The 13632-nt window shown below is 44.7% G+C and overlaps 1 protein-coding gene across 1 annotated transcript; it reads right to left on the reverse strand.

Annotated features, from left to right (window-relative positions):
* Nucleotides 1–225: 225 nt before the first annotated feature.
* On the reverse strand, nucleotides 226–1683 carry LOC147684407 (uncharacterized). The gene is made up of 2 exons (XM_086942341.1): nucleotides 1641–1683; nucleotides 226–1365 (listed from the first exon to the last, which is right to left on the reverse strand). Exons 1-2 carry the CDS (start codon nucleotides 1654–1656, stop codon nucleotides 353–355), a joined length of 1029 nt encoding a protein of 342 aa, XP_086798467.1. The 5' UTR covers nucleotides 1657–1683; the 3' UTR covers nucleotides 226–352.
* Nucleotides 1684–13632: the final 11949 nt, after the last annotated feature.

A 13632-nucleotide genomic window follows, 5' to 3' on the forward strand; every position in this document is an offset into this window, starting at 1 on the left:
CCATCACCTGCTGCAAGATCATAGCTGTATGTGCAATGTTACACAACCTTGCGGTCAAGAAGGGCACTGAGGTGGAGTTGTCTGACTACGAGGACTATGACGACGACGAAGCTGTGCCACTGACACAGCCAGCTGGGGTGTGTACGCCATGTGATGGCAGATACAGACGTGAGGAGATCACTGAAAACTATTTCTGACTGAGTACAGATGCAAAGACAGCTAAATGTTGCTTGGAAAAAAAAAGTTTTAATAATGATGCACCACAGTTACAGCACTGATGTGCATCAAATAATGGAGATTGTTAACGAAAATAAAGTCCAGGGTTCTGGTGTGCTCATCCCCCCTTGCCAGCCTATTTTTTGGCCCGCTTTCCAGACCCACTGGGGTGTCCCTCGGCCCCCTCCGAATGGCCAGCAGCATCAGCGGATCGCCTGGTGCTCCTCCTTGGCTCTGAAGCAGCGCTGGCCGGGCTGCTGCGGCTGCTGCTGTCTCCAGCATCACCCAGGTCCAGGGCAGGATTGGAGGCGGCGTTTGATATTAACATGGCCTCCATGGCCGTGGTGATCCTGGCCATCCCCCTAGTCAGCTCAGCTGTATGCTGACTGAGTGCCGATTCCTGATTTGAGCTGCGATGGCACAGCTGTGCGGTCGCCGCTGCAAGGCGGGCCATGGCCCGGTTGAGCACCCGGGCATCCCTCCTGCGCGCAACCTCATGCTCCTCCTGCCTGGCAGAGGAGTGGGTGATGGCAGTGGTCAGCCTGCCCAACCCTGCTGCCACCTCCTTGTTGCTGTCCACAACAGCCTGGAACCCCTTCACCAACTCCCCCATCTGCAGGTTGTGCTGCAGGAGCTGGCGTTGGCAGGCCATGGTGGATTTGGCCTGTTGGCGCTGGATTTTTACCATCTGGCCCTCCAGGCCCAGGAACACACTGCCCTCCCGTGCTGGTGCAGCAGTGGTGGTGGTGGTGGCACGGCGTCTGGCACTGCTGCCTCCGGCCTGCTGAGTGGGCTGGGGTGCCACTGGTGGTGGTGTGGTGCTGGCCGGTCCCGGAGCCCCTGCTCCCACGACAGGTTGGACGGGTGGCAAGGCCACGGTTGTGGCAGGAGCTGTTGTCGGCGGAATGGTCTGCCTTGTAGGGGAGTTGTATGGTGAAAATTGCAAGGGGGGTGAGCTGGGCAGTACTGGGGAGTGCACTGCCTGGAAATCAATCACCAGGACTCCCTCCATTCCAAGCCCTGGGGTGTCTCCTTCCTCATCCTCATCCTCCTCCTCCTGGCCAGGCTGGCTGGTGCTCGGCCCTGCCACTGCAGTATTTGAAGTCGAAGCTCCCTCTGCTGCCACAGTGGTGCTGCCTGATGGTGCCCCTAGGTACAAAGAAGCATTTGTAAACTGAGTGCCGATGTATTACAGTCAGTACAATTATGGCATTCCACATGTCCTTGCATCTCCTTACACCGTGTCACACTGTTTCCTGTCTTGTGATTCTGCACTGACATATTTGGCTAACTTCTGCTGACTACATGTACCATGATGCTTGTCTCTTGTATGTTGGTGACAGTACAGTGCTGGTGTTTGCCTGTGCATTGTGTCTAATGGGGAGGTGTCTGGTAGGGTGTGTCATGATGCGCATGCTTCTTACCTGTAGCTGTGGCCATCGCAGTGCTGTCCAGGGTCCCGATCCCTACGATGCTCTCCCTCTCGATGGTGCTGGAGACAATTTCCTCCAGCTCGGTGAGGGGTGGCGCCGGGTTCTTGCCTCCTCCGGTGTGTCCAGCCTGCCTTTGGAGGTCGGCCAGCTTCCTCTTCGTGAGGCTGCGGAGGTCATAAAACCTTTTCTTAAGTTCCTCAATGGACCTGGGGGTGACTCCAGCAGCACTGACCTTCTGGGCGATGTCGGCCCACAATCTCCTCTTGGTGCTGTCTGGCACGTTGAGGGACAGCTTGCCAAAGAGCTGGCGGTGCACCCTCACCACCTCCTCAACCAGCACCTGAAGTTCTGTGGTGGTGAATTTGGGCTTCCTCTTTTGGGAGGACTTCTGGCTTCCTGCCTGATCTGCCATTTTCTCCTGCTCCTGCTCAGTCTGCAACCTCCTTCTCCCACTGCTGCTAACTGTGTGTTGGGCTCAGGCAGGCTTTCCAGTAACTTCTAGAAACTTCTTAATTGGCTGCACCTGCCAGGGTTGCCACTCCCTGTTTGGGTGGGGGAGGGGGAGCCACCTCATTGGCTGAATCGCCTATTGCCGAGTCGGCTTTTACCGATTCGGTAAAATCCGAATCGGTAAAATCCGAATCGGTATTATCCGATTCGGTAAAAGCCGAATCGGTTCATGCAATGCATTCCTATGGGCTTTTTCGCCATGGGTCTATGATTGCCGATTCGGTTTTTACCGAATCGGCTTTTACCGAATCGGTATTCGCCGAATCGGAAATATCCGATTCGGTGGTAGCCGATTCGGTGTTTTCCGATTCGTTGTTGGCCGATTCGGTAATTTCCGATTCGGACCGAGCTGAATCGGAACGTACCGAATCTCATTACCGATGCCGACCGAATCGGTTTTCAATCGGTATTTTTTTCCTACATCTCGTTTTCCGATTTCAGAATACCGATTCGGCCCGCCTCGGTATTTTGAAATCGGAAAATCGCGTTTACCTACATCGGGCCCCAAGTGTCTCATCCTGAGGAATTGAAGTATAGAGAGACTCTACATCGAATGAAACTAAAAATTCAGTTTCCATCTCAAAATCCACCTGTGGCAATAAGCGCAACACGTTCTTTGTTTGTTGCAAAAATGTGGGCATTTCCTTGACCATAGGTCTCAGGAAATGATCCACAAAAGTAGACAGAGGTTCCAGGACTGAGCCCAGTCCAGAAATAATAGGTCGCCCAGGCAGTTGCCTTTGTAGTTTATGCACCTTGGGTAATTCATAAAAATAGGGCATAACCGGATGTTCAGTTTGTAAAAAGGCTGCCTCCTGGGTAGTTATCCAACCTTCATTCACTGCTTCTACTACAATGATCGAGATGGTGTTTTTTATTTTCTCAGTTGGATCGACTTTTAATGGGCGATAGGATCTTCTGTCACCTAGTTGTCGTAAGCATTCTGTGTGATAGGTGTCAACGATCGCTCCGCCTTTATCTGCCGGTTTGATTGTAATCCGGTCTTCTGTAGTGAGTTTCCGTAATGCCATCTGTTCCTGCTTAGGACGGTTGCAGAAAGGATTGTTCTCTCTTTTGCAGAGTGCCATTAAATCGCTACTCACTGCAAGTTTTTGAACTTGTGCAGGTATTAGATGAGCTGGTGGATTGAAGGTTGAGCATTTCTTTAAACCAGTATTCATGTCACCTGCATCTGAGAGCTCTTGTTGTTCTTTCTTAAAGAAAAAGTGTAAACGGATTTTGCGAAAGAATTTAGCAAGTTCGCATTGGGTCTGAAAGGGATCGCCTCTAAAAGTAGAGACAAAGCCTAAGCCTCTATTCAGAACTAGTTGTTCATCCATAGATATTGATTGAGAGCTCAAAGTGACCACTAGTCTGTCTCTACGCTGGTCCCTGCTTTTAGTGGTTTTTTTTTTGCTGCTGTGCAGACTCCTGGGAGACGGAGGGTGGCTCCAATATACGTGGGCCTGTTCGTTTCGCCGTCTGCCTCTGGAGCGCCCACGGCCAAACCCTAAAAAAGGCTGGTTATTGAAATTATTAGGAAATTGTGCCGGTGGAAATGGTCCCATGGGTGGTTGGAAAGGAGGGGCAGCAAAGGCCCACGGATTGTGTTGCCACCCTGGTTGGTACTGGTTCGGCGGTCCTACCCTCCACTTGGTTTGATAGTTTCTCCCACGACCTCTGGTCTGTTGGCCACTTCTTGTTGAGGAATCAGAGTCACTTTATCCTTCCTCCGAACTAGATGTTCCATAGGAGGAGCCATGTTTCCGTCCTTTACTATTGAATTCAGGGGGAATATAATTATCATTTGTATACGGATACACCCTCTCATGGGTGAACCGTGCCAAGTCTTTCTTAAATTTCTCGATCTTGGCAAATAAGATCATATCCTTGAATTCTTTATTAGTTTTGTTCGATTCCTCCTGGTTCTTTTTGAAAGAGGTTGATGTAATGTAAGCTTTAATCTGTGATTCCAAAAGTTGAATCTCAATAAGAATGGCTTTTCCTCCAAGACGAAACGTTTCTGAAAGACTGGTCATTATTAGTGTGGCGCTGTACGCCGAACTAGTTAATTCTAATCATCAGAACAGCGAAACGTGTGGCTGACACCATTCTTATCTGCGGCTTCTTGTTGGGAAATCTTCCAGATTTCATTATGGGCAACATAAATGCCTGCATATATGAAACATTTTTTTTTTATTTCACACATTTTTATTGGTAGTTTCCAGAAAAAAAAAATGTATATATACAAAGAAAATCAAAAAAAAAACATACATTAAAAAAGCATAGGCGACAAAACTAAGTTCAGATGGTTTGGCAATGAAGACAATGGAAATGGAGGTATTACAACATCATAGTTCCGGGTAAGTTAAATAAATGGGGGAGGTTCGAAATACTACAGAAAACAGAAAAGAATATATGCAACAACAGAAAGATATGGAATAGTAAGTGAAGTTAACATAATAGCAGACATTAGTTTTGTGCACGGTATCTACACATAAGTGTTGAGCATTCGTACACAGATATCAACCCTCCCCGGGCAGGTTAACCAAAGCTGACAAGAGACTACTGACTAAATTTGGAGATGGGCAGACACAAACCCATAAGCATGGCGGGCAGAGAGATCAAGTCGGGGAGTCATGGGGGTTTGTGCAAGCAGAAGTAATTGTCAAGAGACATCCACATTTGCCGGCGAGGGGGTCGCCATGGGGCGTTCTGGAGTGAGATGTTGTCAGCACCACTCAGGTATGTGACCCAGTTTAGCCAGCATTTAAAGGAGGCCTTGCTGGTGTCTTTCCAGTTATTTAGGATAACTTTCACTCCAGCAGTGAACATGAGGTCGAGTAGGGCCCTGTCATCGACAGTGGAGCAGCTCTGGTAAAACCAGTCACTAAGGTGGAGAATTCTCTGGTAGGGGAGGAGAAAACCTTTGTGATTAATGCAAATATTTTGTCCCAAAATATCTTAACACATGTACAGCTTAGTATTAGGTGTTCAAGGTCACCATCTTTCTCGTTACAGTTCCAGCATGTAGCGTTGTCCCTAATGTTATGTGTAAAGAGACGCGCCGGTGTCCAGAAGGCTTTGTGGAGCAGCCAAAATTTCATCTGGGAAAGTGTAGGGCTTATTTTATGTCTTGTGGCTGATTCCCATGTTTTAGACCATTCCCCTTCTGAAAATGGTAACGATGAGTAAGCTTCCCAATACTGTCGGAGCTCTTTATTGAGGTTAGAATGCTGTGGACAAAGCATTTTGAAGAGTCTGGAGACCTTGGCAAGAAAGGCCGTCTGATATAATTTAAAATTCGCTAGGTTGATTCCACCCATGGATTTATCTAGGCTTAATTTTTTTAGGCTAATCCTAGCTTTTTTCCCTTTCCACAGGAATTTAGAGAGAAGATTGTCCAATTTATGGTGGAAGTCTTGGTATAAGGTGAGAGGGAGCATCATAATAAGATAATTGACATGGGGTGAGATCATCATTTTAATGGTCTCGGCCCTTCCCCACCAAGTAATAAAGCGGGGGGACCAGCCATCTAATTGTGTTTTAATTTTGTTTAGAGTGATGGATTCGTTGTGCTGAAGTGTTTCGAGAAGGGAGCTGCCGAATTCGATTCCCATGTATTTAATGAAGCCAGTTTGCCATGTAAGGCCTGAGGAGCCTAGCATATACCTGGTACCGTGGACGTTTAGGGGTTTTGCTTCTGATTTATCGCGATTTAATTTGTATCCCGAGTGTAGTGAGTATCTTTCAATGGTGTCCATAAGAGCTTCTATGGAGGTCTCGGGCTTCTCTGTGGCAATTAGAATGTCGTCAGCGTAGGCTGCTAGTTTCACTTGTGTGTCACCGAAGCTCACTCCAGCTATATCTTTATTCTGTTTTATATTTAATAGAAGAGGTTCGAGGGCTAGAAGAAACAGGACCGGAGAGAGAGGGCATCCTTGTCTGGTGCCCTGTTGTAGTCGGAATGAGTCTGAAAGGGTACCATTGATGGCGATTCTGGCAGACGGCGAAGAATAAAGGGCCATTACCATGTTGATGTAGGAGTTCCCTAGATTAAAGGCTGTCATGCCATGATGAATAAAGGACCAAGAGACTCTATCAAACGCTTTTTCAGCGTCGAGGGTTATGGCTACCATTGGGGAGGGTGTTATCTTTGCTTTCTCAAGGATATAGCAAAGGAGCCGTGTGTTGTCGTTGGACATTCTGTGTTTTAAAAACCTTACCTAGGAATCACTGATTAATTTGGGGAGATTGACGTTTAGTCTGTTCGCTAGAATTTTTGCGTAGACTTTGCAGTCTAGATTTATGAGGGAGATGGGGCGGTAGTTTTTAGTTAGGAGGGGATCTTTACCTTCCTTCGGGATGACAATTATGGTGACTTCGAAACACTACCAGAGGGGCTTATCGAATTGAAGAGCTTTTGGAGCATGGGGGTTGGTGACTTATCAAATGTTTTATAGAAATTCGCAGAGAACTCATCTGGACCCGGGGCTTTGTTGCTCTTAAGTGATTTGATAGAGGACAGAACTTCAGTGTCTTTAATGGGGTATCCTAATGTAGTATTCTCTTCTTCAGAGAGTTTGGGTAGATTCAAGACCTCTAGGTATTCCGTGCAAGCTGCTGGGTCAAATGACATCTTATTTCTGTAAAGGTCTTCGTAAAAGGACTTGAAAGTGTCTACAATCTTCCCCTGCCTGGTGTGTGTGATATTAAACGGGTCCTTGATTGAGGTTATGGAAAGCAATTTCTGTTTGCGCTTGAGGTAGGATGTGAGGAGTTTCCCAGCTCTATTCCCATCGCATAGTTTCAGGGCTTTGAACTTATTGAGCCAGACACCTGAGCTTCTGCTGACAATGGCGTTATATTCGTATTTCTTTCTGATCAATTGCTGTAAAACACGTTTGTCGTCCAAGTCAGTAGAGTGGGTGATTTCTAAGGATTTAATGTCTTTTTCGAGTCTATCTAGATACTGATTTAATTCTTCATTTGTTCTTGCTCTGATGCCAATAATTATCCCTCTAATTGTGGCTTTTAGTGCGTCCCAGACTGTGGAAGTGGGAATCTCAGGGGAGTCATTCATTAAGATGTATTCAATTATGGCGCTTTCTATTAACTGTTTGTTTGCGGGATCTGATAGAATTTCGTCATTAAAGCGCCAGCGTCTTTGGGGTAAGATCGAGTGGGAGCTTGACGCTAATGCAAGCATGATCGGAAATCAACTTTGGAGCAATATCAGTTTCCTCAATGAGGTGAGTAAAGGGGCTAGATATCAGGATATAGTCATTTCTGGAATATGAGTTGTGTGGGGCAGAGTAAAAGGTGTAGTCCTTCCCGTCAGGGTGTTGGAGCCGCCAGGAATCTTTTAATAGGAATTAATTGCATAGGCACGTGAGTGAATCGTGGGATCGAGAAGGCTGGAATGAGCATTTTGAGTGGCGGTCTAATAAGGGGTCCATGGGAAGGTTGAAGTCTCCACCCACCACTAAGAGCTCATTCTGAGAGTTGTTTTCTATTTCTTAGGAGACTGATTCCTAAAAGTCAGGCGTATCAGAATTGGGCCCATATATGTTCACCACATGGATTGGGTCATCGTCTCTCAACAGATGGGTAATCAGTAGTCTACCGTCTGTGTCGTGTGTATGCGAGGTGACAGATAGGTTAGATTTTTTTGAGATTAGGGTTATCACCCCTCCCTTCTTATGGTTTGCCGAGGAGCAGAGAGTGAGGGAGATCCAGTTAAGGTTAATAAAGCGTGTGTCCTCCTCTGAGAGCTTAGTCTCTTGAAGCAGAATGACATCCCCTTTTAATTTAGAGAGGTATTCGAAGACCTTCTTTTCACAGGGTGTTTAATACCCTTAACATTCAGTGAGACTACAGTGAGGTTCTCTGCTAGGGAATTAGTCATAGCCATCTACCTAGTTATTATCGCTACGGGAATTAGCCAATGCAAACCAGTTGTCGTCTGATGTGGAAATGCTAACTGGAGATTTCCAGGTACAACTCTTGTGTGTGGACATTTGGGAGTGTATGATTTGTGCACTATCATAGATGTGCCAGCCTTCACAACAAAAAAGAGGCAAAAAACAAAACAAGTGGAAACGACCGGTGAGGTGAAAAACCTCAATTTTGACCCCTCCCTACCTTCCTCATCTTCCCTCTTCCCAACCCTCCCCTCCCACCCTCCTCAGTGATCGAAAGTTAGAGTGTGCGACTGCAGTACCGTCTGCTAGCAGAACAGAGGTTATAAGTGAGACAATAGAACTTCAGGATAGTCAGGTTATATGGAGAGCCCACAATAGACCTTAGACAGGTAGTTATTAGCTTATAAGTAGCTAGACAACGAGTAGGTTATAAAACGACATAGTGACTATATATAAACAGTGCAGGCAAAAATAAACTGCAAATGCAACTAGCATAGCTCTCAACATACTTAACATAGTGTGTTGCGTAGTTATAGTTACTCAAAAATACTAACGAAAGCCCTACTGGGAGCGAAAGAGCACAGTAAATGTTGTAACTTGGTGACAATCGAGCAGGTTAATCGTCGAGAAGAGAAAACAGACAAAACGTTATAAACAGTGTAGTTAGTTAGACCTACGACTGTATTAATGATGAGCAAGTAGCAGGAGTTTTCAGGCATTTGGAGTGTCTTGGTAGTCCGCTTTCCTTTTGTTGGATGAACTAATTGACAAGTCCATGTTCTGTGCCGGGCAACCTTCCAAGTGGCGTGCTAGATCACGTGCTAGATCACGTGGGTCAGAGAAGAAAAGTTGCTTGCCATTTTCGGTGAATTTGAATTTGGATGGGCCAGCAAAGGAGAATAGGATACTTTTCGCTTTCAGCTTGTCTCTAAGCCGGAGAAATCCTTTTCGTATTTCCACAGTTTCTTTGGAGAAATCCTGGGTAAATATTATCCTCTGGCCTTTCCATGAGATCTGGTGATTTTTCCTTGCGAACTGCAAAATGGATTCGACGTGTTTCCTAGGTCCTAGTAAAAAGTCCCTAAGATCCATGTCTTATGAGAGTAAAGATAAGTGTTGTTTCACTTCTGCAAGTGTTGAGGTTTCTAGCCATTCTAGGCACAACTTCCCAACACTATAGGATGTCACTACCCCAGGATGTTCTCTCTGTACATAACGTGGATCTGGCCTATGCATACTGAGTCCCTCAGTGATGTGCAGACACTGTTTATGACATGTGTTAGTGTCTAAGGGCCAAACCACCCACTCCTTCCAATGTGGGTCTGATCTATTGTAAGTTAGTACGCCATCAATTGTTGCCCCTTCCCTTGAAGAATAATTCTGCCACCCCTGTGATGGTGTAGGAAACTTTGGAGTGTTCAGGTTCTTTATGTTGGCTATTCCAAGACAGGATGTCTGTTGAAGAGTATCATTTAAAAAGGTCATCTGCTGTGGAATGAGGCATGCTCTAAATAGTGCCTCTGTACCATGGACTTGCCAGTTCCTTCAACCCTAAATCGAATTTGAGTCAATTTTGTGTTTCCGTAGGTTGAAACCCTGTACAGACAATTGGGCTAAAAAGGAAGCAGAGTAAATCTGTTTGGTGTTTGTCAACATCATTTTCAGTGCGGATTTTTGTACAACCTTATAATAAAATGAGGCTGGATCTATGGTGTTGAACCCTGAAAAGTATGCACATTTCTGTGCAAACATTTGTGAACTATTTTTGGTGGTGTTGTGCAATGTTTCCACTGATTGTACTCAAATTTACTCCTAGGTGAAATGGATTTGTGCAGGGAATGATGACCAAAATGTTGATAATAGTACAATTTGTCATAGTCTGAAGAACCCTCTAACATTTAGTTATTAGAAAATGCAGCAGTTTTCTCTAAATCAGACATCATGTTATTTGCTGTTTCAGTGTTCCAATCAACAGAAAATGTACTGAAGTTAATGAAATCACTTAATGAGATTTTAAATACATGATTAATTTTTAAAAGTTCGGTAGGTCCGAATATGTTGAAATCAACCTTCTCCCATACTATACCATCGGGTATAGGAACAGTTGTGATGTTCACTGATGACAAGTCTCTTTGTTCACGATGTGATGATGGATGTGGCTTCAGTAGGATGTTGACCTTTTGGGTTGTGGATCCTTGTTGAAGAAAGGGTCCATTGATAAGCATACTAAAAGTCAATACTAAGCCTAACCAGAAAAGTAAAAAAAATTATATCCCAGAAATTACCCAGAGTTCAGTCCAAGGTGATACCAGATATTTGAAGAAAGTTCTTTAGTTCTTGCTTAAACAGTGTTTTGGCTGGCGTAGTTTCTGGGCTCACTTGGGTCCAGAGAAAATGTATCAAAGTTAATGAAATAGCCAGAAGGTGTTCGATCAATTGTTAGAATTGCATCGGGATTGGTTGAAATGTTATTTTCCTCTTGACGAGGCATGGTGATGTAGACTTCTGTATTCGGTCTAATTGCAACTTGTGAATTTTTTTGATTTTCATTTTGATTTTGAATGTCTGGTTCAAGTGGCTCAAGTTCCATAGCATTGTTCTTATTCCTTCATTCCTTACAGATTGCTCCTCAAACGTGACGAGTCTTTCTGTTTGAACTTCTTGGATTGTAGATAGAGGAGGACGTCTGCTACATCGGAGTCCACTAGGCATACTGTTTAATATCGGCCACATAGTGTGGTTTGATTAAGTCAGTTGAGACAAATCTTTTCTCCTTTTTTCCGGCAAGAGGCAAGAGCAACACAGTTCTTGTTTCATGTACTGCAAGGACTGGTACAGGTTTTCTGTAAGAGGGTCCAAATTCCTTTTTGTCTGCTATTTTCTCTCTGACCAGATCCCCGACTTCTGGGATCCAGACTGGTCTTGCTATGACTACCTTGACTTCTTCAGTGGTGGTCTGCTTTAGATGGACATTGCTTTTTTTTGTCCTGGATTCATTTAGATCCTGTAAAACAGTCACACGAACAATGTTTTTCATCCGCCACTGCACCTTCACAATCAAGATCAGGTACCCACATTTGTGTTCCAAAGAGGATCTCATATGGAGTGACACCCCCTAGAGAGCTTCTTGGCTGGTTATTTAATGCCCGCTGTACCCCATATAGGTGTTTGACCCAACTACCGCCCTTGCCTAGTACCCTATTTGTTAAAGATTGCGTTAAGTCCCGTTTTTTGTTCTCCACAACCAAATTTCCCTCAGGATGGTACGGAGATGAGAACCGCAATGCTAACCCCATTCCTTCCATGGCCTCTTTGTAAGCCAGAGAGCTAAATGCAGGTCCGCGGTCAGAGTGTAGCGTGCTGACTGCGTATGTACTGATAAAGACTTGCAAATCTTTTATAACAGTTCGAGCATCAGCAGAATGCTGAGGACATACCCATAGGAATCTTGAGCATGAATCCACTGCTACCATGATATACCTGTAAGCACTGTCCGTTTGTAAGGGGCCACAGTGGTCCAAGTACACACATGCGAGAGAGAGGTTTGTCTGACTTCAGTAATGGCATCTGTGTCGGGCGTGCAACGGTGGAGCCTTTCATCTGCTGGCAGATGTTGCATCTCAAGACATAGTCTATAGTTTGCTTATTTAACCCTGGCCACCAATAGTGCTGTTTCGATAAAGAAATAGTTGCTGTAACGCCTGTGTGCGCAGAGCCTAAACTCTTGCAGCTAATATTAAACCTTGCCTATGATCCATATTTGGTATTACTCTATCCCCCACTCCAGGAATCTGAGCCTATGGAATATTTTGTGCATCTAACTTGTAGGAGTATTTGAGTGGAAATGTTTTAGGTACTGCGGTGCTGCTTTTGCGTGATGCGATGACAGTTATTTCTCCGTCTATCCTCGTTTTTGAACGGGTCACTGCAGCTACGGAAACCGTGTGAACAGCCCACTTTGCGGCTTTATCAGTCAAGGAATTCCCTTCATCGGGAACGCCATTGCGTTGATGACTCAGTGTATGGATCACGTAAGTCCTCGGTAGCTTGGATTTTAATTCCGCTACCTCTTTCCATAGGAATTTGTGTTTAATGGTCCCACCTTTTGCGTCTTTAAACCCGTTTTGTTACCAATGCTGTAAGTACTCATTGTACGACGGTACACAGTAAAAAGAACCACACACAATTAATGTGGGGAATTCTTGAACTGTATTTACAAGTGCCAGTATAAGTGCTTCTAATTCTGCCAATTGAGCTGTGCAATCTTCTAGGGATTATGTTTTTGGGCAACTAGGATGGAACTTGCCTTCACGCATGTGTCCTTTAACGATAGCACAAGCCGAAAAATATTACTGCTTACTTCCTATGGCCGGTTGTGCAGATCCGTCAGTATAAATAATATATTCATACTGATCTAGAGGCAAGATTTGATTTGGTAGAGGATATTTTTGTTCATATTGAAGGAATGCTTGTGTTTTTAAACTTGTATCAAATCTGTATTCAATGTCTGTTGCAGTAAGAGAGTTAGCCCACTGTATCCAACTTGGATGTAATGCTTTCGCATTTTGGGATTCTGGCCTTTGTAACAGCTTCTAAAGCCGGTACTGGAGTTACGACAATAATGCGATTCCCCTGAGCCAGTGCTCTTTCTCTTGCTACAGCAGTCTGAACTGCTGTGAGGATTTTTTCTGTTGAAGTGAAACGCATTTCTGCATTTGTGTACAGGTGTGATTTGTATGCGATTGGTACAGTTTCTCCTTCATTAAAGTTCAAATAAGTGTACCCGCATTGACCCACGATTATTCTGATCACTACGTGGCGTACGTTTACGCGTGTTTGTAAGTGTTTGGAAGTATTCATGTTTTCCTGGAGTAAACAAATAATATTAGTATGTTCTTGTGTCCAATCTCTGGCTGAAAATTCAGGTTTTATTAAGTCATAGAAAGGTTTTACCCTTTGTGCGTATTCTAAAATGCATGTCCTGCCAAAATTTAGGAATCCTAGTATTGATTGTACATTTTTTAAAGATTTTGGAGGCTGGAGCCAAAAAGTTAGCTGTCAGACTTTTGCCTTCACTTGACAGCTCATATCCCAAAAATAGGACATTGAGGTGGGCTATTTTCGATTTTTTAAAGTTGAATTTGTAGCCTTCTGCGGCAAATCCTATGATAATGGTCCTTACCCTGGTTAAGTGCCTCTCGTCGGGTTTAGCGACGGGAAACAAAGGATTGTTCATTGGAGAGGTACATTTTTCAATTACTCCCTGGTATTCAAGTTGATCTAAGATCTCCCTGACCTGTTTTTTAGCTTCTTGTTTTATTGGATATTGCCTCTGAGCAATAGGTGAAACTTTTAACGGGATCACATGGTAGGTTGAGTTCTCATCCCACCCTGCATGATTTTTGTACAATGTTGGAGCCTGGGCTACTGCCCACTCCTGTGCATATGTATGTTTAAGGTGAACGGGAACGTAGTTAGAAAATGCAGGAAAAATTATACTTTCTCCCCTGGGGCACTCCATTACGAATGCAGGCTGTCAATCTTGTTCT

Source organism: Lissotriton vulgaris, chromosome 10 (assembly GCF_964263255.1).
Source record: "Lissotriton vulgaris chromosome 10, aLisVul1.2, whole genome shotgun sequence".
In the NCBI taxonomy this organism is placed as follows: domain Eukaryota; kingdom Metazoa; phylum Chordata; class Amphibia; order Caudata; family Salamandridae; genus Lissotriton; species Lissotriton vulgaris.